Source organism: Carettochelys insculpta, chromosome 8 (genome assembly GCF_033958435.1).
Source record: "Carettochelys insculpta isolate YL-2023 chromosome 8, ASM3395843v1, whole genome shotgun sequence".
Classification (NCBI taxonomy): domain Eukaryota; kingdom Metazoa; phylum Chordata; order Testudines; family Carettochelyidae; genus Carettochelys; species Carettochelys insculpta.
This window is the reverse complement of record NC_134144.1, coordinates 39,387,590-39,414,537: the sequence shown is the minus strand read 5'-3', so window position 1 is coordinate 39,414,537 and position 26,948 is coordinate 39,387,590. Positions and strand designations below refer to the sequence as shown.

The window sequence follows — 26,948 nt, the reverse complement described above, 5'->3', positions numbered from 1 at the left end:
AAAAAAAAAATCTTTTAGGGATGGTGATAGGTCCTGCTGTGAATGCAGGGGACTGGACTCGATGACCTCTCAAGGTCCCTTCCAGTTCTATGAGGTAGGTGTATCTTCATATTAAACTGAACAGTTGAACCGCAATGCAGATATCGGGGGCAGGCACACCCCTGTAACCCCGTATTTTGCCGAACCCTCCTTAACATTAAGTGATTCCTCAGAGAGCAATCACAATGGTAGGCTGTCAGCAGAGAACTACCTGCTACCATCTCTAAGAGTTTGCTTTTTATGTGCATAAATGTTTTCCTGGAAGCAGCTTGCTAAGAAAACCTGATTAGAAATGCATGTTCCTGTCCCAACCAGTTTCATTCTACACACAGTCTATGAGGAAAACACTTGTGCTTGGAATCATGACATTAATCAGTTCTTCTCAATCTGTTGGCATAGTGTTAAACAAAAGCCTCTGCTCCCCACTCCTAGAAAGCAGAGAGAATAGTTGGAAAGCAACTGAATTGGGAGAAAACAGGGACAGAGTGTACAACACAGAGAAAGGGAAAGGTGGTTTAAAATGCTCTTACTTGGTTTCTACTTTTAAAATCGCTTAGTTTAGTCCCTGTATAATTTTTTGCTTTGAAAATTGAGCAAGGTCATGCAGTTTGTCTACTGGGTTACCATGAAAAAAATCACATCGGTCTATGCCCCTGCACAGTTAGATGCAAAAGTTTAAAAAAAAACCAAAACCCTGAAGTAAATTTTTATTAAACTTGACTTTATGGAATTGGAATATTTTAGTGAAATCTGCAGAAGATATTTGGGTGAGCTTTAAATTTTTTTTTCTTTTTTTTTTCTCACCAAGCCTCTCATTTTCCTTCCATATATTCCCGCAGATCTTCAACAACCCTCCCTTTTCCAAAGTTTACACATGAGCTTACTAAACTGATGCCAAATACCAGTATTAATCTGCTTGCACAGAACAGCATCAAAACACAATTAAGCAAGCCCTCCCGCACTCGCCCTTAATCCAGAATGTCCACTTTGGAATGACATTTTTGTAATCCACATGGAAACTTGCTTTTGGACATGATAAAAAGTTTCTACTCCAGGACTTTTTTTGTGTGTGTGTGTGTTTTTAAACAAACTGACAATTTTCAGTAATATACTATTTATGACTATATAGCAAAATAATGAGATTCAACTTCACTTCTGTATACAGACAGGAAATTAAACTATAAAAATATATACCAAATTGTCACTTACTACTTGAAGCAGAGAAAGATAGCCAGCTCCAACATTATCAAAGTTTACTTTCAAATTTTTCCACAGGACATCGTTCCTGATTTTCACAAGAGCCATACACTCAGACTTATTCCTAATCTGATCTGGTAAAAAGGGGTCACCACTTGTGGTGTTAATACAGGAGAAGAACTTGCCAGCAAATAAATTTACTCCCATTATGCTGAAGATCAGCCAGAAGATAAGGCAAACCAGTAGTACATTCATGATAGATGGTATTGCTCCTAAAAGGGCATTCACAACTACCTAATAAACAAACAAAGAGAAAAGCTTGTAAGAAAACTTATAGCAGCAAAGTAATTCAGCAAGGAATGGGCATAACTTTGGGGGGTGGGGCACTACAAGATTTGCTAAGTGGTCAAGCACCATACTTTTCTCTGGACAGTGTGTGGGGTCTGGGATGGAGGCTGGGTGCAGAAGGGAGATCGGGGTAAGGGACTGGGATGCAGGAAAGCAGGTAAGGTCTGCGACGGAGTTTGGGTGAAGTATGGGGTCATAACCTGGGGCAGAGTATTGGGGCACCGGGTCTGGGAGGGAGTATGGGTGTAGAAAAGAATTCTGACCTGGGCGGAGGGATGTTTGAGCAGATGCACAGTCTCAGAGGAAGTTGTGACCTGGGGCAGGGGAGGAGGAAAGGAGGGTGCAGAGGGTTTGGGTGTTGATCTGGGACAGGGGATTCGGATGCAGGGTGTGGCTGGGGTGATGAGTGCGGGAAGGGATGCAGGATCTAGGATGGTTGAGATGTGATGTTAGAGGTAGGCTTTGGCTGGGAGGAGCTTACCTGAGCAGCTCCCAGCCAGCAGCACACTCAGGCATGCTTCCCTGCCTGCCAGCAGCCTCAGCCCACTGGCTCTTCCATGTGGCTCTCTGTGCTGTGGGGAAGGACTTCATGCACTGCCCCCATCCCCATCTCAGCTCCTGTCGTCCAGTAACCAGCTGATAGGAGCTAAGAAACTGTGTGGCAATGCCCCCACCCAAATCTCTCATAGCTCCCATTAGCTGGTTTCTGTCCAGTAAAAGCTGAGAGATTTTGCTGGGGGGAACGAGGTAGCAGACAAAGCTCTCTCCCGCTCTACAGCACAGAGCAATACAGGGAGCAGCTCCTCCTATCACAAGGGCAGGCTGTGGGCTATATTAAAAGGCTTGGCAGGCTGAATCCAACTGGTGGGCTGTATCTTCCCCACCCTTGAATTAGGCAGTCTTCTAAAAAGGCTAACAGCAAAAATCTCTTATTACAAAATGTAGTTACACATTATATCATTTTTCAAAAGTAAATAAACCACACAATGAACAGACATTAAAAAGGTGAAGACTAAAACGTCAAGATGAAAAATGAGTTTTGTTTTTTTTTAAAAGTGGCAAGGCAGACTCATAAAATACATGTATTCGTGGGGAAAAAAAGTATATGTTAAAGAAATACATTTAAATTAATAATAGTGACAACTTATTATTGATGAACATGACGACTGGTAAGGACTGATTGATCCACAGATCTTTGCAAACAGTACAGAGGTCACTTGACAAAATTAGGACTTCAAGAACTGTAAAACCCATAAATGCCTTTACAGTATATTTACTCATACGTTATTCATACACTTTCTGAAGAACAATCCTGTCAGAGAAGCAGACCACTTTGTATTGTGTGTTCACTTGGATCACTAGAGTGCCCCTTCAAGGTCCACTTTTCTAATCTTATTAGGCATTTCATATGAGAAATATGATTTTATTATAAGTGCATATTAAAGTGTGTAAAGATTCAATTTATAATATAATCAATATTTTTGCCCTTATGATACAGATAATGTGGCAGGAAGAAAAAGAGTTCCTTCTGCTGGTTACATAAGGAACCTAGTGTGTTATTCCCATGAAAGAATAGCTTTGGCTCTTCATACCTGATCACTCTATTTCTACAAGAACTTGTCCAGTAGTTCTAACAATAAGGGCTCTCTCTCTTGAAGAACCAATTTAGAATGTTCAAAATGTTTGGAATATTTAATGAAACTTAATGAATTTAATGAATTTTTTACTGTGTCTCAGCCTCCAGGGATCTTTCTGTCCAGAATGTGTGTGCAGATCTGGTGGTACATTGTGACACCTACTGGCAGCAGTTAGTTGGAGAGCACATACATTCCTTTCATGCCACACCTTATGCTTCTTGCAACTGAGAATACCGATTCTTTAAATTATCTGCATTTCTGGTGAAAACCTAGAAAGATGCATGGTGATTGTCCCACCCCCAGCTTCATTTCATATCTCTGTTTAATGCTTCCAACTTGTGCCTTACCTAATTCTTTTGAAACAGTTTGGGGCAAAATGTCAAATGATCTCCTGAGACATATGGAATTTTCATTAGTGATGACCTGTGAAGCAACCTGCATGAGCAGATTATCAATAAGTAACCTAAGTAGATAGAATTTTGAGAAGCAGCAGCTGCTCTTCTACAAAAGTGTCAATTACAAAGAAACAATTAATAGAATAGATAGCAGACATGGAAGAAGTGAAAATTATATACAATAAACTCTTTCATATCCGGTGTTCTATTATCTGGAACTTTCAAATAACTTGCATTTTAACCATAAGAAAATTTTAGTTATATTTTCCATAAGTACGGAATAGTGAAAGTAAATGCAAATAAATACAGCAAATACAGTGTAAGTTTACAGCGTACAATACTACTGTTGTTTGTAAATAAAGTACTGTGTAACATTTCTGTTTGTTTCTTAATACCTAATTTTTTTTTCTTTAGTGTTATATCTCTCTATTATCCAGAATATCTGAATATCTGGCAACCTCACAGTCCTGGGGCCGCCAGCTGTGAAAGAGTTTACTGTATGGGTGTGTTTACACTAGCCCCCTTCTTTGAAGGGGGCATACTAAGCAGGCAGGTCGGAGGAGGCTAATGAGGTGCTACAATGAATGTGCAGCACCTCATTAGCATAATGGCCACCACGGGAACTTCGAAGCACTGAAAGGCAGTGTAGCCACGGGCGCTTCTAAGTACGTGCTGAACTTTGAAGTTCCTTTAGCTTTGAAGAAGGGAGCTAGTGTAAATGTACCCTATATGTATTTTAGGAATCTCTCTGATGTTGAGAAAAGCCTGCCCTGTAGCATGACATTATCTATTCCCACATTTTGGATTTGATATATAAGTGGAAAAATAGTCTTTTTAAAGCTAACCACATAGTAATCTTCCTGGAGAGGGGACGTGTTCATAACCGCTTGAATGAGGCTGCTTCTATTAGAATGCGAACGAGGTACCACCAGGGTCTATATTTTTGCATATGCCCCAAAGGCTGACAAACTGACAAAAACAGGGTTCTGTAATGAAACCGGTGAGTCCTTAAGAAATCTCTGGTGACAAGAATGGACCTCAAATAACTTTCTGGAGATGTCACAGTGGCTGCTGAAGTCAGGATTTTCATAACGGATTTCACTTTCTTTATTCATTTGTTGACTTGCAGCAACAGTGAAATGGCTCGAGGAGATTTTTATTGCTTAAGAAATAATATTTCTGATGTCTACTAAGAGGCAAATGTACCTAAAGATGTATGATCTGAGGCAGTCACCGGTACAAGTCTGTAAAATATGTGTGCCCAAAAAGTCTGCCAAGACACAAACTGCACCTGATAAGAAACCCAAAGGATAGCCTGGTGAACAACAGAAAAAGGCACCAAAGTAACATAGGAACCTGGGAGGGGAAAAAAGGAAGCAATTCGAGTTTTGTGTATAATTCGAGACTCACAGTATATGTCTGCTGGAGCTGGGGAGGCCAGGGGGATTGTGCTAGCAGGTCTTAAGATAGTGCACTAAAAATGGCAGTGTGGACACTGCAGCTCAAACTGGATATCTGGATCACAAGCTTAAGGGGATATGTAAGCACAAAAGCTTGTCTCTCTCAACAACAGAAGCTGGTCCAATAAAAAATATAATTTCACCTTCCTTCTCTCTCTAATATTCTTGGACAACTATGTCTACAACACTACATACGTCATGCATATGCCATGTCATTCTGCTTTGTGTACAGCAGGTGGCAGGAACTAGCTACTGTGGCATACCAAGGAATCGGTGTGATACTAAAGAATTTTGCCAATTTCCATCCCTGGTAGTGATTCAGTGACACAGTACACTTTGTACATGTGCCAAGAACAAAGATAAACAATAAAATTAAAGGTGTTGGTACTTTGATTAAAGGAATTAAGGATTATGCTACTGTGGTTGTACATATTAGAGTACATTATATCAATGACAATCAAACATTCACCTGGATGTTGTCCACTTAAGAGTCCTATTTTAATTAAAATCAATTTCCTCACATGATTAAAACTAAAAACATTTTAAATATCAAATTTACTTTTCAACTTTTATATTTTGTGTACATTCCAATCAGGGGACAATGATAATAGTCTGAATAATTTCTCATTTGTTTAGTCAGCTTCATATTCTGTCTTCATATATCAAGGATTAAATTATAAACAAAACAAAAACAACCCAAACATTTCTAGTGATAAACAGATTTTCTAAAATCTTCACGCCTTACAATAAAATGTTATACCTTAATTACTTGTGTCTACTAAAATAATTCAGTAAGGCAGGTTTCCCAAACACAAGGAAAAAGGTGAGGTAAAATTGTGTTTTCTATGGTATTATCCACAATTGGTAGAAATCACAAGCTGGTTTGCAGAAACCAAATGGTTACTCTCAGCAAGAGCTGTGTGTTTACGTTACTAGGCCACTTGCAGGAAAACAAAGCAAGCAGGTGGGGAGAAAAAATGACTGTGCAGAACAGGAAATGCAGAGGTTTTTTTCCCTATAATTATCAATCTTGTTACAACCTGTAATATACTGGCTTACAGCATACCTTTCAAAGCAAATTACCAGCTGCACATATGTAGGTGAGCTACACTATAGAGGGGAAAAATACTGAGCAGGACCTTAGTGGTCATGTTAGTAGAAACATAAAGAATGAAGAGCTCAAAGAGACTATGACACAGGAAAGAGCTAAGAAGTCAATGATGTAAAGGGCAGATTGGGTGGAGAATGCTCAAAGCTGCTAAATGGAAACTAAAAAGGATTTGGGGAAAGAATATAGTGAAAGCTCACACTGCTGGAAGTGGGAAATAAGATTCTTGGTGCTCATATATGAGTTGAAGCCTACCAGATATGTTGATATGTTACAAAGCTCAAAACCTTGGAAAACCTTGTTTGTTTGATCTTGTTGCCAGGAGGACTCATTGATGCAGGTTTAGACTGATTACAAATCCAAAGATGTGCTACCATTAATGTTAGAGACCAAAGACATGGCTTACATCTACTCTACTATCTTAAATTAGTTCTAGTCATACTAACATAATATGAACATTATTTCCATTAATGCATGTGCAAAAGAGAAAAATAAAATTACTTCAGGCCATAAGTACCTGTACTAGCCGAGCAGAGATGAAAAATGAGCAAGTTGAATTTCTTTTTCTCTCATGTAACAGGTGCCATCTAGAAGCTAGGACAGTAGGGCCATATTTTCAAAAGTAAGTTCCCATGTGTTCTCTCCACAAATTTTAGGTACAAATAAGTGAAGGATAATTGTGTGTCCAACCTAAGTAACTATTAATTCTATTTTGGATATTGATTTGTGGACACAACCAGTTGCTCTAGTGTCCAACTGACCTAAGCTATAAATGAAAAGAGAGAGGCCAAGTAAAAATCAGGCTAAAAATGTGACCCTTAAGAGTAAGCAGGGAATTTATTAATGTACAAACTAAGTTGCCAAGAAAAAAATCAGTGAAGTAATAAATGTATTACTTATTCTGTATATATACTACTAAGTCCAATTTGTGCTTGACAATATGTAGATTTTACTAACTAAAAAGGATGCTCTGTCCCAAAGATCTTACAATCTAAAATGACATGTGGTTACAACACAATATTTAAAAATACGTACAGGTACCAAATAGGCAAACATAGAATGATGTACCATGGTTGAAGCTGGAAGGCTTCACAGAAGGTTTTGATGAACGACTTGAGGGAGAATTACAGCAACCTATAAGAATGGTTCACAACTAAAAGGATTATGGAGACATATTAGTCCATAGTTAAGGCTGCAAGCAGATTTTTCAATACAAATCTGATTTTGCCTCAGAATCTTACTTTTAAAATGGGCCTTTTCACTTACTCTTTAGTAGGTACAGCCTTTGGTCAAATGTTAAGGTTTCAAAATGAAGTAACAAAAAACTCAGGAAATGCCAGAATCATGGCTGCCTGTGCAAGATTAATTCCACACCTTTGTGCATGTGCACTCTGATACAGGTTTGTTGGTTCTTTTTAAACAAACAATCACAAACTGCTTTTTTCCAAAAACTTTTCCAAAAAAATCCACCCTGAGGCAGGAAAAATTCAATTCATACACTTAAGTTTGCCAAAGTTATAAGCAACTGAAAACAGGGACTTAAAGTATTGGGCAACTCTAACTGTAGACAATTGCCCTACCTATGGGCCAAAGACCTGGTCTTACCTAAACTGTATTTTTACCTTTTAAAAAGTAAGCGAAAGGAACCTTTGCTTGCAGACACGTTCAACAGGTTTTCCATTTCTCACTTTCTATTACAGGATCCTCTGGCATGAGAATCATCCTGTGTGGGATTTTTTTTTTTTTCTCTCTGACTTTTCTAAACATCTTCCCGCAGCCTCAGCACCAACCTTCCACACAATGTTTCTCTCCTCTCCCAGGAAAACAAAGACCATTTATTAATTTATCAACGTTCTAAGGTGTGCACTGACTTTGCAATGAAAAGCATGAACAGGAGGAGAGGGCTCCTGTCAACAAATGGCTTATCATTCTGAAAATTGCTAAGAATGCAAATTCTGACAGCTGGTCTGCATCTGAATTTATACAAACAGCCCAGATCACAACCCTATAGGGAAATACTAATTACAGTTTATTGTGGTCCTAAGCAAACTCAATGGATCTCTGTAAGAAAATCTATATGAACATACTTTCTCCCTATCAGTATAGGCTAATGGGTCACAACAAGGATAATCAGGCAGAATGCTATGCAGAACATCTCATTGGACACAAAGGCCCAAACAAAGTCACAACTGAAATCCAGAAAAGGTTCTCTACCCTGATCAAGGTCTCAACTAATACAGCTTTTAACAGCACACCTATGGACCTGATCACTGTAGACATTATACACATCTAGTCCTCAGCTACTAAGAACCAGGCATCTGGAAAGAGCTTATAAAGATGAAAACAAGGGAAAGTTTTCAGAGAAACACACAGTTTCTATGACAACCAATGCGGAAACCCTACTTCCAATACCCCACCCACAGTATTTCAACTTCCACTCTCCCCGACTCCACACTAACTCCTCACAACATGTAAAAGTTCTTGCATATTCTCGCCCAGTTCACCTTGCTCATCTCTTTTCCCCTCCACTCCACACCAGCCCAGTACTGATATCTCATCCCCAGCAAGAGAAACATTCTGGCCACGCCTACACTTGGCCAAAATTTCAAAAGGGCCATGCTAAGGGCCAAATTGGAGAATACTAATAAGGTGCTGAAATGAATATTCAGCGCCTCATTAGCATGCTGCCAGCTGCAGCACTTTGAAAGCGCCATGTTTTGATTGCACGTGGCTTGTCTACATGGGGTTGATAGGAATAAGGGGATTTTGATGTCTATGGGGTGCTTTTGAAAAGGGTCCCGTGTAGATGAGACATGCGCGATCAAAATGTGGCACTTTTGAAGTGCTGCGGCTGTCAGCATGCTAATCAGGCACTGAATATTCATTTCAGCACCTCATTAGTATTCTCCGATTTGGCCATTAGCATGGCCCTTTCAAAATCTTGGCTAAGCGTAGACATGGCCTCTCTTCCCTCTCCTACAATGCAAGAGAGACTACTTCTCAGAGAATTCTGATAGGAGTGTTGGGAGTATTTTTCTTGTGTTATGCTCACCCAGAACCTGTTGCTTCTACTGAGACACTAGCTTTGGTGATGAGGTGGTGGGCTAGAAGGTGCTCTCAGAGGTCTGCAGGGAAGAGAAGGCCTTGTGGAAATGGAGGGGCTTGTTTAGTCTTTGCTTCTGAACGTGAAAGCAGACATTGGTGCTGCTGCAGGAAACCCGAGCTTTTTATTTTATACAACCAATTTAAAGCAGCCAATATTTACCATCTATTAATAAGGCTTTTCATGCTTTTTCTGATGCACATAAAAATATGCTTCCTCTTTGCGATTCTTGTCACTGAGTCAGAGTGCCACATATGCTCATGTGTGTCACTACAGAAACACATCCAGGCAGCAAAGAATGAAATAAAAATTGTACATAAAACATGTTGAAAGTAATCATTGTAAAATTCATAAAAAGACACTATGTGTTTCATGTACCATTAGATTGGGGCTATGCTCATGGAACCTTATAGAAGGTGAAAAAAACATCAACAGAAGAAAAATACTAATCAAATCCATATTTTTCCGTGTCATAGATATTGTGCACTAATTCAATTTCTGTAGAAGAGAGAACCAAATATATTATAGGTAGGTAAGTATATTTGAAAAATAGCTCTTACTGCAGTCAGAATGTTTTAGTTATTCTGATTAACTTTCCAATGAAGAAAAGGAATCACTCTATTCTTTAATTCCCATAAATTTCATCTGACAGCTAACAGAATATATCTTATATGTAACATATGTAAAATACAAACAGAATCAATTTACTTTTAAACTTGTTACAGCTTAAATCTGCTGGGAATGGACAACTAAAAATAAGCTTCCTAAGATTAACTAAGGATTTACTAACCCAAATGAGCAAAGCTAATTCATACCATAGCATATGGTTAGAAGTAATACATGTAACACAGTCTGGCAGAACTCAGTAAGAAATGTACACTAAAGAGTAACTGCATTTCTATTATTTTAATTTCTGGTGCATGTTTGTACAAACCATTGTTTTGTTCTTAAATAAAGATTTCCACTTTTTATTTTAATCTTACCCTCATTCCTTCAAATCGTGACAATGCTCTCAAAGGTCTCAAAGCTCGTAGAGTTCGAAGTGATTTAATTGGACCAATTTCAGAGAATCCCAAAGCATTAGCAATTAAGCTAACCAAAGAAACCTACACAAATTAAAAAAAAAAATTAGTTGTATGTATCTTAGATAGCCCTTTGGAAGGATGCAAGATATAATGACGAAAGGAGGAAAAGTTCAGTCTGGATATTAGAAAAAGCGTCTTATGGTTCTACAAGCAACAGCAATCTGGTACTGGAAAAAGCTGGAAAAGAAGAGAAAGTCCGTTTGCAAATCTTTGACCTTCTGAGTCTCTTGATCTATGATACTATCATTACATACACACAAACATCAACCTGAGTGTTACTTAATTTATTCATATTAGGAAACACTTTTCCCCTCCTAACGTTCAAAATAACAAGAAAATTCTTGCATAACGTATCTTCTGCCGGGGTGGCTCTTACAAAACTATGCTAAAACTTTGCCAAAAGTTATTTTGAATAGCTGGGGCCAGGAGCCCTTGTTTGTTTTTGCAAAATTTTGGTCAGACTCAGGATTTGGAAAAGCACAATCAGACATAGTTTGGATCAGATTTTCATTTTTATCAGTGCTGTCCAAGGCTGCAGGGGATGAAAGGCTCTAGGCTGGCTCCTCTCTTCACCAAACTCAGAAATTGAGCCACAGAACACATCAAGCACCCATAATTTTCTACCACAGCAACACAAGCTGTACATATTTCAGAATTTGACATTAAGTGAATATATGAAGTATTAGAAAATCCAGAAACTTGAAGAATCTAAAATAGCCTTCTTTTAATCAAAAGGTTTTTTCACTTAGGTTGCATTAGTTGGATTGAAAGATTTTTTTTCAATTAGTTCAGTAGGCAGCATAATCCAAATAGAAGGGACTGAAATCTGAAATTAATTTCTTCCAGAAAAGGAAAAGCTTATTTACCCATATAATGGGCAAGACTATGAAAGAATTTACACTACTTCCATAGAATCACAGAACAGTAAGCTGGAAAGGACATTGACAGGTCACTGAGTCCAGTCCTTGGCCCTCACAACAGGATCAAGCACTGTCTAGACCATCCCCAATATATGTCTCTCTAACCTGCTCTTAAGTATCTCCAGTGATGGAGATTCCACAAGCTCTCTAGGCAATTTATTCCTGTGTTTAACCACCCTGACAGGAAGTTTTTCCTAATGTCCAATCTGCACCTTCCACGCTGAAGTTTAAGCCCATTGTTCCTCGTCCTATCATCAGAGGCCAAGGAGAACAATTTTTTTCCCTTCTCCTAGTAACCCTCTTTTAGGTGCTTGAAAACTGTTATGTCTTCTCTTTTCTAAACTACACAAGTCCAGTTAGTTCAGTCTTCCCTCATAGCTCATGTTCTCTAGACGTTTAATCATTCTTGTTGATCTTCGTTGGACCTTCTACAATTTCTCCACATCTTTCTTGAAATGTGGTGCCCAGAACTGGACACAGTACAGTAAACCCCGGACTTATGCTGGAGTTGTGTTCTTGCAACCCCTGCATAAGTCAAATTTCCTGTGTAATGTGGGAGAGTCAGGAAACTAATGAGGGCACCAGCCCTGGTCATTTTCCTGGCTCCAGCGAGTGGAGGGGAGCTGGGGACCAGCCTAGCTCCCAGATCCCTGCCACTCCCTGGCTTCTCCCTGCTGGGGGAGCTGGGCCTAGAGCGCTTTCAATTTGCAGTTAACTTGTGTTAATGCGAGTGAAGCACAAATTGAAATCATGCATACCGGGGGGATTACTGTACTCAAACTGAGGCCTAATGAGTGCTGAGCAGAGTGGAAGAATGACTTGCCATGTCTTGCTCACAACACTTCTGTTAATGCATCCCAGAATCATGTTTGCTTTTTTTGCACACTGTTGACTCGTATTTAGCTTGTGGTCCACTATGAACCCTAAATCCCTTTCCACAGTACTCCTTGCTAGACAGTCACTTCCCATTTTGTACGTATGAAGCTGACTGTTCCTTCCTAAGTGGAGTACTTTGCATTTGTCCTTATTAAACTTCATTTTGTTTACCTCAGACCATTTCTCCAGTTTCTCCAGATCATTTTGAATTCCAATGCTATCCTCCAAAGCAGTTACAACTCCTCCCAGCTTGGTGGTAACTGAAAACTTGATAAGCATACTCTCTATGCCAATATCTAAATCATTGATGAAGATATTAAATAGAATCAGTCGCAAAACAGACCCCTGCGAAACCCCACTTGTTATGTCCTTCCTGAAAATGGTTATCTTACAGGAGCCCCATCTAAGTTGCATTTGCCTAGTTTATTGATAAGATGATCATGTGAGACCATATCAAATGCCTTACTCAAGTCCAGGTACCACATTCACAAGACTTGTTATCCTGTCAAAGAAAGATATCAGATTGGTCTGGCATGATTTGTTCTTCACAAATCCATGCTGGCTGTTAGCTCTTACCTTCTTTTCTTCCAGATGTTTGCAGATGAATTTTTTAATTACTTACTTCATTATCTTTGCCAGGACAGAAGTTAAACTGACTGGTCTTTAGTTTCCTGGGTTGTTCTTTTTTCCCTTTTTATAGATGGGCACTATGTTTGCCCTTTTCCAGTCTTCTGGAATCTATCTCAATTTCCAGAACATTTTAAAGATGATAGCTAAAGGTTCGGATACTACCTCATCAGCTCTTTGAGCTTTCTAGAATGCATTTAACCAGACCCTGGTCATTTGCAGACATCTAATTTTTTAAGCAATTTTTAACTTCTTGTTTTATTTTAAGCATATTGCTGTAGGAACTAAATCTTAGAGATTAGTTGCTCAGCAACACAATACAATATTATTTTTGTTATTAGAGGGGAGATTAATAGTTGTGTTTGAAGCCTAAATCCTTCATGAAGTATTTTTAATATATTACTATGTATTGTAATTGTGACAAAATGTGGCACGGGGAAGTTTGCTTTCGTTACTTTCTTTTCTGGGGAACAGAAATCTATGTTACAGCATAGATTTGGAGCAATTCTTAATACAGCTCTTCAGGGAAGTGTCACAAGTATGATTAAAGGATTGGAAAACAAGTTTTTTGGTGAAAAACTAAATTGACTGAGCTGCCTCAGTGTATTAAAGAAGATTAAGGGGCAATTTGCTCAGACTGTATCAATACACATGGAGACAAAAATTGGATAACACAGGCAGGCAAGCAACACACTTTGTATGGGGTTACTTAATGTACAGTAACTGGAGTTTCTCAAGATGTGTGGTCCCTAAGTGTATTACACTCAAGTTGTGTGAGAGCTAACCTGATATCAGAGGATATTTCCTTGGCCATGTTAGCCAACCCATATACATGCCTTTTACTTACTGGACACTGAAGACCAACTGCCTCCCCTGCTATCTTTATCCTGTGCGTAGTCCTAGGCTAGACCCCACAGAAGAAGGGAACTGAAGGTGAACAATGGAATACAGCTAGTGACCACACATACTGAAGACCTCCAGTCACTATACAGTCTCCCTTAACCTCCTCCTGTTCACTCTACTTTCGGTGACTCCAGAGAAAACCATGGTGACCCAGGGTCAGAACGCAATCTCATTGTGGCAATGAAAGGAATGTGTTTTCCTTTAGGAGCAAAACTTTTGTGTATCTTGATTTCTTCCTTCTCATGTTGCATATTTAAGATTATGTACTGTCTTCTATCCCACACAAAAACTCTCACTGGCATCAGTTCTGAGCTCATATCATATTGCAATATATAAACGTTAAGTGTAACAGAGTTCTATGAGATAATCCTGCGGAAATAAATGCTAGGTACATACATCAATGTTTTAATTTCTTAAAGTTATATTTCACCTAATGTAAAATTATCTATTATGTTTCCTTTCTACAACTGGCATCTGCATCACTCATTTCAGCATGTTCCTTTTATATGTGCAGAGTTTAGGTGCAATTCAAATGAAATCAAAGTTTGTCTCAGAGGACACTCAAAGTCTGGTTCTACCAAATAGCACTGAAACTTTTCAATTGTGAGATAGCAGTTCGTAGAAAAATAGCAAACGAAGCCTAAAATATTTTATACTACTATCACAAAATATGAACCTCCAATTCTTACTCTCTAGTGATAAGGATAAGAAAGATGTTAGACAATGAATGAATATAGTTAAGTAAGAAAGTCTCCATTCTATCTCATGACATTTGCAGCAACAAAAAGTACGCAGCAGTAATGAAGAGCGTAAAAATAAGTTTCCATGACCAAGAGTAAAATAAAAATATGTACAAATATGAGACCATTAGAGCTGACAATGCGTTTCAAAAATTTAACAGCTAGTGCTTTTTATCAGCTAGTTAGACCGTTAACTTACCTGGTTTTGTAGGCATACCTCTTATCCTACAAGACTGAATGCAAAGCTTTAGTCTGGATTTGGAGAGGTTTAAAAGCTCTCTTAAATTTAGAATGGACATGAGATGTGAAAGGGCATGGACATACTGATGTTTTGATGCTCCTGTTCTGTTCAAAACCCTGGAGAGAATACTTCACCTTTTTTTTTTTTTTGCAGATTTTTTTTCAACTTTTTCTGAAGCTTATCAACTATATAGGGGGATCTGTCCCATGAAAGCTCATCACCAAATAAACCATTTTGGTAGTCTTTAAAGTGCAACATTTCTGCTGTTTTGTTTTGTTGGAGTACAGACTAACATGGCTACGTCTACACGTGAAACCTACATCGAAGTAGCCTGTTTTGATGTGGCAACATCGAAATAGGTTATTTCGATGAATAACGTCTACACATCCTCCAGGGCTGGCAACGTCGATGTTCAACATCGACGTTGTGCAGCACCACATCGAAATAGGCGCTGCAAGGGAACGTCTACACGCCAAAGCAGCACACATCGAAATAAGGGTGCCAGGCAGAGCTGCAGACAGGGTCACAGGGCGGACTCAACAGCAAGCCGCTCCCTTAAAGGGCCCCTCCCAGACACAGTTGCACTAAACAACACAAGACACACAGAGCCGACAACTGGTTGCAGACCCTGTGCATGCAGCATGGATCCCCAGCTGCAGCAGCAGCAGCCAGAAGCCCTGGGCTAAGGGCTGCTGCACACGGTGACCATAGAGCCCCGCAGGGGCTGGAGAGAGAGCGTCTATCAACCCCTCAGCTGATGGCCGCCATGGCGGACCCCACTATTTTGAAGTTGCGGGACGCGCAACGACTACACGGTCCCTACTTCGACGTTGAACGTCGAAGTAGGGCGCTATTCCCATCCCTTCATGGGGTTAGCGGCTTCGACGTCTCGCCGCCTAACGTCGATGTTAACATTGAAATAGCGCCCAACACGTGTAGCTGTGACGGGCACTATTTCAAAGTTAGTGCCGCTACTTCGAAGTAGCGTGCACGTGTAGACACGGCTACTCTGTTACTAAACAAAAAAAAGTTCAGAGTCTTATCTAAACTGGTGCTTGCAAACTGAGTTGGCTACAAAGTTCTCACAGAAAAATATTTAGGGTGCGTCTACACTACAAAGACATTTCGAAAGGGGGAATATCGAAGAACAAAATCAAAATAAGGGATTTTGAAATAGCGTGGCTACATACACAAAATGTATCACTGTACTGATCCGCTATTTCGAAAGAGCTCTCTCCATTTTTCGAAAGAGCATCCACACAGGAAAGCAGGCTCGAAATAAGCAGCTGGGAAACATCAGGCATGGGGTCACATGGCTGACAAGCCCTTCCGGGTCACACAGCCAGCAGCACCCTTAAAGGGTCCCTCCCAAACACATCCACCCTGCACACACAGAGCCCAGCAGAGTAGTATACAGCACCGCGTGGACTGTACACCAACAACCGAGAGGAGAATTGAGCAGCAGCAGCTGCCAGAGGCCGATGCTGCCACCCTCACCGGGACCCAGGCGGTCATTGCCATCCTGGGTGTGGTAGATGCCCTGGAGTGCACCTTCCCCCCAACAGGGGTCCTGCAGGCCCTCGCAACGGGGCAACCGTCGCTCCCCATCCCCCAACCCCCACAGCGCCTCTGGAGCCACCCCAGCAGTGGGGACTGGTGCGACAGGCTGGTACTGGGCCAGTGGGAAGACGAAAGGTGGCTTGCAAACTTCAGGATGACGAAGCAGACATTCATGGAGCTGTGTCAGTGGCTCACACCCGCCCTGCAGCATGTGGACACCCGCATGCGGCCCGTGCTCCCAGTTGAGAAGCACATGGGGATCACCCTCTGGAAGCTGGCCACCCCAGACAGCCATCGTTCAGTGGGGCACCAATTTGGGGTGGGCAAGGCCACCGTGGGAACCATCCTCCTGCAGGTAAGTCAGACAAGGGCCCCACACCCTCCCCAGGAAGGGGCAGGGGGCCCCCTGGGTGAGGGGCCTGAAGGGGTACGGGGCCTCCCCAATGCGCAGGCCCATATGTCGGTGCCCCCCCACAGGTGGTCCAGGCCATCAACCGCCTCCTCCTGCGGAGGGTCGTCCACCTCGGCAACCTGGACGACGCCATGGCGGGATTCACAGCCCTCGGATTCCCGAACTGCTTCGGCATGCTCGATGGCACGCACATAGCTATCCGCGCTCCAGACCATAGTGCAGGACACTACATAAACCACAAGGGGTACCTCTCGGTGGTGCTCCAAACGCTTGTTGATGCCTGGGGCCGGTTTAGTGACATATGCGTTGGCTGGTCCAGTTGAGCCCATGATGCCCGGGTATTCTGCAACTCCTGGCTTGAGTGGTGCATGAAGGAGGGCACCTACATCCCTGCCCGGGAGCTCCCCATGGGGAACACAACGCCACCCTGTATAGTGGCCGATGGGGCGTACTCATTACAGCCATGGCTGATGCACCCCTACACTGGGCACACCACTGCCAGCCAGGACGTTTTTAACAGCCGCTTGAACGAGGCCTGCAACACTGTTGAGTGGGCCTTCGGACGCCTCAAGGGGCGTTTCCGATGCCTCAATGCATGGCTGGACGTCAGCCTGCCCAACGTCCATGGTGTGGTTGCGGCCTGTTGCGCTCTGCACGATTTGGTGGAGGGAAAGCAGGAGTGCTACATGACTGGGTGGGCTGCGGACAGCAGCCCTGGCTATGAGCAGCCGCCCACGACCCCATGTTGCCAGGCACATTGTGAAGGAGTTAGGGTCTGGGAAGCCCTCCTGGAATCTATCCCATTTTCCAGAACATTTCAAAGATGATAGCTAAAGGTTCGGATACTACCTCATCAGCTCTTTGAGCTTTCTAGAATGCATGTCATCAGACCCTGGTCATTTGCAGACATTTATTTTAAGTAATTTTTAACTTCTTGTTTTATTTTAAGCATATTGCTGTAGGAACTAAATCTTAGAGATTAGTTGCTCAGCAACACAATACAACATTATTTTTGTTATCACAGGGCAGATTAATAGTTGTGTTTGAAGCCTAAATCCTTCATGAAGTATTTTTAATACTGACGCTGACCTCCACTTGACACATGGCTCACACCCACCCTGCAGCAACCCCACCTCCCACAGGGGACACGAGGGTGCACAAAAGCATTTATTAACTGGGGACTAACTATATGTAAATAAACGGCTGTTGAACAATGGCGTGGGGTCTTCCTATTGGGGCTAAATATGGGGGGAACAGGGAGAGAACTATATACAATGAGGCAGGGGCATGCCCCCATGGCCGGAGCCACAGGCATGGGCAGGCCTAGTCCCCCACAGGGTGGAGAGGCGAGATCCCCGGCGGGTATGGGTGCCTCTGGTGCAGGGGCCCTGTCGGGGCTGGGAGGGGGCTGGAAGTAGGGGGAGACAGGGTTGGCCAGGGGCTGAAGAATGGGGTGGGCTGGGTGAGGCGGGGGCTGGGGGAGGCCGGCGAGGGGACCCCCTCCTGCCTGGCACTGGCGATCAGCCAGTGGGCCAGGGCAAGATGGGCGGATGGGCTGAGGGTGGGTGGGATGAGGGCAGTTGTTCAGGGGCGGCAGTGCGAACGGGTCCAGGGGCGGCAGTGGGAGCAGCTGGAGGGCCAGCCGTTGGAGGGCTGCGGCCGCCTCGGCCCAGACCTCCCTCCACCAGGCCCTGTCCTTCTGCTCTTTGAGCAGCCACTCCCGGAGCACTGCGGTCTGCTCCCGAATGGCTGCAGTGTGGGCCTCCGCTGCCTCCTGGGGGTCATAGTGCCGCTGGTGTTGGGCCCTCCAGGTCTGGCCAGGTGGCAGCTGGGGCGATGGGGAGGAGGGCTCTCCAGCTCCATCTGATGGTGGCACGGGTGTGGTTCGGCCCCCAAAAGGATGATGCTGTGGAGACACAAGGGGAGAGCAGCCACCCATCAATGCTGTCACCTGGGCCTGGGGGCTCCACCCACGCCACCCCCCAAGGTGGTGCCTCCCCTGCCGGCCCCGCTTGGGGCTCCCATGTGCCCGCTGGAACCTCGTCTGCGGGGCAATTGCTGGCTGCAGCCTGGCCCTCGCATCCCTCCCTGGTTGGGCAGGCTAGGGTGCTGTCCATGGGTGCAGGTGCTGGATGGCGCTGTGCTTGGGTCTGGGACTGGGCAGGGTACTGTAGGATAGGCCCCCCCCACCCAGGCCACCCAATCCACCTGTCTCCTACCTGGGGCTCCAGAGAACAGGTCTGGGGACACCGGCCTCGAGGGCACCTGGCTGGAGGTACTGGAGCTGACTGCAACGACTAACGGGCCCCCCCTCCTCTGAGTCGCTCCCGGGCCTCGCAGGTGTGGTCAGGCTGGAGGGTCCCAGCTGCTCCAGCGGGTCTGTCTCCCGGTTGGCGTCCGGCCCGCACATGTCCACCACCACCGACAGCTCTGGGACGTCCTTCAGGCGAAGGAGCTATTGCAGTGCCTGGTAGCGTGGGCACCTTGGGCCATCCCCGGCCCCCGATCGGCTGTGGGCATCCTTGGCCTGGCTGTAGGCCTGCCTGAGCTCCTTTACTTTGCAGAGGACTGAGTGGCTGTGCGCTGGGGGTGTCCCAGCTTCCGCAGCCCCAGGGAAAGCCGTTCAAAGGCAGCTGCGTTGCGGGGCCTCCCTGTGCTTTGGAGCAGCACCTCCTCCTCTGCCCAGAGGCCGAGGAGGTCTTTTACCTTGGCCTTCGTCCAGGATGGGCCCCTCCTTTTCTGGCTCTGGCTCTCCGCCGGTGACCCCACAGGTGGGAAAGAGGGGGCCTCCTGGGGTGCCCCAGACTGCGGGGGGGGCTCGCCATCCTGCTGATGGGCTTGGTGGCATTTCAGTCTGGCTGCTGGAGCGTGTTAGGGCTGAGCTCATGCTTCTCTAGCCCTGTCCACGCTCTCAGCTTCCTGCACGGGGCTTCCGGAGCTGTGTGGCTTTAAGGGGCTGGCCCAGAGACCACAGAGCCCCAATGGGGCTTCCTAGCGTGTCTCCTGTCCTCCCTAGAGCCGCCGCCATGGCGGACCTGCAATTTCAAAATTGCAGGCCTGGAGCATTTACACATGTACTCTTTCGAAATTTTAATTCGAAAGGGGCCGCTCTTCCCAATCCTGGATGGGAAGAATGGTTTCAAAATTCGGTCCCGTTTTCGCCAAAAACAATTTTGAAAGGGGCTGTTGGGTGTGTAGACACTCCGCAGTCTCTTTCGAAATTGGGCCCACTTTCTAAATTAATTTCGAAATACAGTGTTAGTGTAGACGCACCCTTAGAAATCTACTATTTAAGAAGTGATGAGTGAAATATTAGGAAGCACTGTGAAGATTTCTTCATATTTAAAGGGAACCAAATAGCTTTATGGTTATCACCTGCATATAGGGATCATCACACTGAGTCAGAACAATCATTGATCTAGCCCAGTATCCTGGCTTTTGACAATGTCACTGTAGGTACTTCAGAAGGAATGAAAACAACAGGCAATCCAACCTCTGTCATTCATTCCCAGGCTCTGAACAACTAGGGCTAAACACTCAGAGCAGCTAGGATCTCTATGCATCCTGGCTGACAGCCGCTGATGGGCCTCCCATTGGTGTTGGAACTTGGAGTGGTGGTGCTGAGCTGCACTCCTCCCCTACTTTAAACCTGTTGAGATAGGGTTGCCAATTCTCCTGGACCAGACAGGCTGGACCCCATTCCTGCAAATGGCCCCAGTCTGTCCACACTGGGAGAGGTGGTAACCCTCACTGCCACAGGCAGTTGGCAGAGCTGGGGGGCAGCTAAAGAGTCCTGGGCCAGCTGTGGGACCCACAGGGCTGGCAGGATCAGAGGCTGCAGTGCGCGGCGGGGGATAGGGGAGTACTGCCCAGAGGCTGGGACCTGAGGCTGGTGGATTCAGCAGCAGGGCCAGCTTCTAGGTATGTGGAGACTAAATACAAACCTCACCCATGACTTCCCGTGAATCCAGATTCATACTACATTATGGCTCTGTTAATTTTGCAAAATGTTAATTATGTGGCACTGCATTTTCTGACAATGGGCTCATTTCTCTTTGTCTTGGTTTTCCTTTCTCAAAAATGTCTTAAAATGCAAGGGTAGGCACATTCCCTATACCATCTTCCTACCACATGACACCTCTGGAAAGGGACTTTTTCTTCATGAGATGCACGGTGGAAGATCATGGGTTTCTGGATTTATGTTGTGTGGAATTTTGTCATGGCACAGCAACCCTCGTTACTGGAGATACTGAGCCATGGATAAGTATAGCTGTGAAACAACTACTTTTCCATTTACTTATAAAATTACCAAATGTTTTCATTTAATATTTTAAACAGCAGTCTCCATTTGGATTCTTTGCAATCTTGAAAACAGACTATGAGGAAACTTGTTCCAAATTTTATTTGAAGACTTTTTTGAGACCTCCTTCCTCTGCTTTTATGTTGTTAAAGCCACATAATGCAGGAATTATTGCTACAGCATGCTCCTGACTGTCCAGAGCTTGTGGCCACGGTGCATGTGGCCTTCCTCCCCTGAAGAACAGACTGGCTGTTACAGGCAAGAGCAGAAAGCAACACAATATCTATTTTAAATTTCTAATGATGAACTGCATCCCTGTCTCAGACAGGGTAGATCATTGTATGCCATTTTTTTTGGTGGGGTGAGGTGTGTATAGTGCAAAGGGTATGGACTCTACCTAGATAGGTAGGCAAAGGAAACCCATTAGAGAAGGTTAGTGTTTTAACTCTCTTATGTTTTCTCAACTTTGGAAAGGCAGAGATAAGTTAGAATCTGAAAGGAGACCACTATTGTGCAAAAATTAACACAAATTAGAACTCTAAAACAAAGAGGGAGAAGCTGTTTCAGTGGAAGCAAAGAACATAAACAGAGACAAATAACAGAGGCCCAACATGTAAAAACAAAGTATTTACAGGAAAGGAACACAAATGCTTGAACTGCTGATGGTGGCAGATTTAAAACTTGGCAGAGTTAGTGTGGCCTTATCAGTTTGTTTATTTTTTTCCCCAGTCCCTGCAAAAACAGAAGGAACTCAGGAGGTATAGACTCGTAAATGTTATATGACAAAATAGATGAATGGGAGTTTTGAAAGTACCTAAATGATTTTGAAGAGCAAGTCCCATTGATTAGTGCTCCTAAGTCACACAGGAGATTATGAGGATACTAATTTATGTTTTTATCATGGCTAATAGTAGAAGAGTAATTTTATTATCCATAAAAATAGATTACTGGTGTTTTAAATATTAAATTCAGAGAAACTATACAGACAGAAGACAAGTCAAAACTGAAACTGAGGGCAGCAGCCAAGCCAAAAGTTGGAAAGATTTAGTTCCAAATATAAGCATTAGAAAGTCAGAAGTGGCTGAAAAATGGTAGGGTTATATTTAAAGTTCTCTCGCAACCAGTGTTCCCTCCAATTTTTTTCCATCCATAGGTGGAATAAATTTTGCTATGTGCATCAAAACAGGTGTAGATGTGCACCCCCAATAAAAACACATGCACCCCACTGCGGGTGGCCAGAGGCACTCTGTTATGGCACCTGAACCTCTCCTGGGTGACCACCCAAGACCTCAGCTTACAGGGAACACTGCTTGCAACCTCTTCAGGCAGGAGTGCTATGAAAATCAACATGAGGATTACCACTGAAAATAAATAAAAGATGCAAAAAGAAAAGGAACACACAAATGCAGTTTTAGTGAGTCATTAAACAACCATCAGGCATCACAGAAATGTTCACCTGTCACATGACTTACTTTTGGTCATTTTTAACCCAGACTGCTGTCCTCATACATATGACTAACAATGAGATATGCAGAATGGACAACTTATAGCACAGTAAAAATAGGTTATTTATATAATACAGTACATACATCAACAATCAGGAAGTCCAGCCAGCACCAGGCATTAGTGAAATAGGTTTGAAAACCATAGGCCACCCATTTTAGCACCATTTCCAGAATGAAGATGTAAGTGAAGACCTTATCAGCATATTCTAGCACAGTCTTGATAGTCTTGTGCTGTTCAATATATATATCTTCAAAAGCCTGTGAAGAACAAACAGTATATAAGTTCAGTATTTATAAGCCTTTGGACACTACAATTTAGGCAGCAAGGGCCAAACATGAAAAGGTAAATGACTTGCCAGTTCAGGATGTTTTCTGAAAATAACATTCTAAATAATACTGAAAAGGTACATATCACTCATTGGCTACGGCTACATGAGCCCCAAACTTCGAAATGGCCACGCAAATTCTCATGAGCTGATGGGAATAAGGGGACTTCGAAGTAGGCGGGGTCCTTTCGAAAAGGAGCCCCATCTGGATGAGATGCGCGGCGGCAAGCCGCGTCAATTTCGAAGTGCCGCGGCCACCCACATGCTAACGAAGCGCTGAATATGCATTTCAGCGCTTCATTAGTAAACTTCGAAATGGCCATTTGTGTGGCCATTTCGAAGTTTGGGGCTCGTGTAGACACGGCCATTATGAAGTGTATTCACAAACAAGGAAGAACTAGTGGGAGAAATAGAAGTGGATGGCAACCTGGGCTGCAGTGATCATGAAATGGTAGATTTCAGGATTCTGACCAAAGGAAGAAGGATGAGAAGTAAAATACAGATTTCAGAAGAGCAGACTTCAACTCCCTGAGAGAGCTGATGGGCAGGATGCCCTAGGAAGCTAATATGAAGGGGAAAGGAGTTCAGAACTGGCAGTATTTTAAAGGCAGCATAGGAACAAAGCCTCCCAATATGCAGTAAGAAAAGCAAACATGGTAGGCAACCAGCTTGGCTTACCAGGGTAATCCTTGGTGAGCTTAAACTCAAAAAGGATGCATATAAGATGTGAAACTTGGACAGATGACTAAGGAGGAGTATAAATATATTGCTGGAGAATGCCGGGGAGCAATTGGGAAAGTGAAAGCAAAATTGGAATTGCAGCTAGCAAGGAATGTGAAGGGCAACAAGAAAGGTTTCTATAAGCATGTTAACAATAAAAGGGCTAACAGGGAGGGTGTGGGGCCATTACCAGATAAGGGAGATGAACTGGTGACAGACGATGTGGGAAAAGCTGAAGTACTTTATGCTTTTTTTGTTTCACTCTTCACAGACAAGGTCAGCTCCCAGACAATAGCACTACGCAATGCAGTCTGTGAAGGAGGTGGGCAGTGCATGGGGAGAAAAGAAAAGGTTAGGAGCTATTTAGAAAAGCTAGATACACACAAATCCATGGGTCTGGACTTAATGCGTCCAAGGATACTGAGGGAATTGGCAGATGTCACTGCAGAGCTTTTAGCTATTATCTTTGAAAACACATGGAGATTGGGAAAGGTTCCGTACAATTGGAAAAAGACAAATGTAGTGCCCATCTTTAAAAAAGGAAAAAAGGACAATCCGGGGAACTATAGACCAGTCCTCAATCAGTTACCTCAATCCCCCAGAAAAATCATGGAGGGAATCCTCAAGGAATCCATTTTGAAGCAAATGCAAGAGGGGAAAGTGATCAAGAGTAGTCAATGTGGCTTGAACAAGGGCAAGTCATGCCTGACCAAACTGATTAGCTTCTATGATGAGGTGACTGACTCTGTGGACACGGAGAAGTCACGGGATGTGATATACCCGGACTTCAGCAAAGCTACTGATACAGTCTCCCACAACATTCTTGCCCATTAATTAAGGAAGTATGGATTGGACACATGGACTGTAAGATGGACAGAAAGCTGGCTAGATGGTTGGGCCCCACAGGTAGTGATCAATGGTTCAAAGTCTGGTTGGTAGTCAGTTTCAAGGGGAGTGCCCCCAAGGATCAGTTCTAGGGCCAGTATTGTTCAATTTCTTTATTAATGACCTGTATGAGGAGGTAGATTGCACCCTCTGCAAATCTGAAGATGACACTAAGCTAGTGGGACAGGTAGATACACTGGAGGGTAGGGATAGGGTCCAGAGTGACCTAGATAAATAGAAGGATTGGGCCAAAAGAAATCTGATGAGGTTCAAAAAGGAGAAGTATAGAGTCCTGCACTTGAGATGGAAGAATCCTAAGCATTGTGACAGGCTGGGGACTGACTGGCTAAGTAGCAGGCAGCAGAAAAGGACCTGGGGATTAAAGTGGATGAGAGGCTGCATATAAGTCAACAGTGTGCCCTTGTAGCCAAGAAGGCTAACGACATATTGGGGTGAATTAGGAGAAGCATTTCCAGCAGACCTAGAGAAGTTATTTTTCCCCTCTATTTGGCACTGGTGAGTCCTCCTTTGGAGTACTGCATCCATTTCTGTCCCCCCGCCCTCTCCCCACAACATAGAAAGGATGTTGACACTTTGGAGTGTGTTCAGTGGAGGACAATGAAAATGATCTAGGGGGCTGGAGCACATGGGCTGTGAGGAGATGCTGAGGGACTTGGGCTTATTTAGTTTGCAGAAGAGCGAGGGGTGATTTGATAGTAGCCTTAAACTTCCTGAACGGGTGCTCTAAAGAGGACGGAGAGAAGCTGTTCTCAGTAGTGACGGATGTCAGAACAAGGACCAATGGCCTGAAATTACAGAGGGAGAGGTGAAGGTTGAATATTAGGAAAAAATGTTTCACCAAAACGGAGATGAAGCACTGGAATGCATTACCGAGAGAGGTGGAATCTCCATCCCTCGAGGTTTTTGAAGTCCTGGCTTGACAAAATCCTGGCTGGGATGATTTAGTTCAGGTTGAACCTGCTTTAGGCAGGGGGCCAAACTAGATAACTCCTAAGGTCCCTTCCAGCCCTAGGATTCTATGAGTCTATGATTTGAGTCTTTGGAACATGCTGACTGTAGTGACCTACAGCAATCCTCAAAAGGTTTTAGAAAAATTTCTACTGTGTAACCAGACATACACCCTGTGACTCAAACAAGGGGAAAAAAAAAAGAAAAGGTTACTCACCGTTGTAACTCTTGTTGTTTGAGAAGTTCCTTGTATCTGTTTAAGTTGTGTGCGCATGCATGCATGTACACAGCTGTCGAAAAGTTCTCCCTAGCAACTAGCTAGCTGGGTTGGCTGGGGAGCCCCCTGGAATGCACCTATGCAAAGTCTACATACGACCCAGCACCTCTCAGTTCCTCCTTGCCAACCTCTCTGACAGTAGGACAAGAGGGTGGGTTTTGAATACATATGAGCAACACATCTTGAAGAACAATAGTTACAATGGTGAGTAACATTTTTTTATTCTTCGGTGCTTGCTCATATCTATGAGAGTTAGGTGATTCCCAAGCTAAACCCAGGAAGTAGAGGTTAGAGTCAACGTGTGGCTGATTCTAGGACAGAAGCATGAGATCGCGTTGGGTACACCAACAGGAGAATCATGTCCGCTTGGCCATGCAGGACCACCACATACATGGTATGCAGCTGCTAGGACCCGCTGCACTGTGCCTGAGCAAGCCTGCTTGGCAGGTGTCAACCATGAAGCCACCATGCCATGAGGTAAAGAGATCAAAGGTCCAGTTGGTGGAGGAAATGGTGGTTCCGCATAGGGCAGAAGCATGGAAAACTCCTTCAGCGTGGAGTACCGAAGGCACAAAGCTTCTGAGCAAAGCAGGAAGGAGCACACTCCCTTGCCAGTTGATGTAGTACATGGCCATTGTATTGTCCATCACCGCTATGCAGTGGCCATGCAGATGGGGTAGAAAAAGCAGACAAGCAAGGCGGTTGGCCTGGAGCTTGCACACATTGATATGGAGTGAGAGCACTTCTGCTGTCTGCAATGCCTGAGTTGTGACACACCCCAGGTGAGCACCTGAGCTTAACCCTGAGGCGTCTATGACCAGGTACACAGTGGGCCGAGCAGCACGAAAGAGGTCACCTCAGAGGATGTTCTCTGGACAAAGCCACCAGTGGAACGCATTAGAGACATGATGAGGCAGGGTCACAACTGTGTCCAGGCTGTCTCAGACAGGACAGTACGCTGAGTTCAGCCACACCTGGTGAATGGCACCACACAAGTGCAGGGATGTCATGTAACCTGGCAGCCGAAGGCCCCTGCGGACCATGGTGATAGGAAACTCAGAGAGGGAGTGCAGGACCTGAGAGAGAGCTTGGTAGGGTTGATCAGGGATGAAAGCCCTGGCTTGTGTGGTGTTGAGAAGGAGGGCAGAACTGAGTGGAATTGATGGCATATCCCAAAGAAATAGTCCTGAGGACTCTGCAGTCCAACACAGTGTCTCACCTTGCCTGGAGGAACAGACAGTCTTCTTCAAAAGGGTAAGGCAGGATCCACTGGTGCAGGTACTCTGATTCTGAGAACATCATCAAAAGGGGGAGT

At 43.9% G+C, this 26,948-nt stretch overlaps 1 protein-coding gene across 1 annotated transcript in view; it reads right to left on the bottom strand.

Annotated features, from left to right (window-relative positions):
• The window catches only part of LOC142017126 (sodium channel protein type 2 subunit alpha-like), a 188,215-nt gene that overhangs the window by 25,833 nt on the left and 135,434 nt on the right, over positions 1-26,948 (bottom strand). Inside the window, exons 20-22 of the mRNA XM_075001783.1 lie at positions 22,541-22,714; positions 10,271-10,393; positions 1,249-1,530 (exon numbers count right to left, since the gene is read on the bottom strand). Coding sequence (XP_074857884.1) covers positions 1,249-1,530; positions 10,271-10,393; positions 22,541-22,714 — 579 coding nt within the window. The remainder of the gene's footprint in view (positions 1-1,248; positions 1,531-10,270; positions 10,394-22,540; positions 22,715-26,948) is intronic.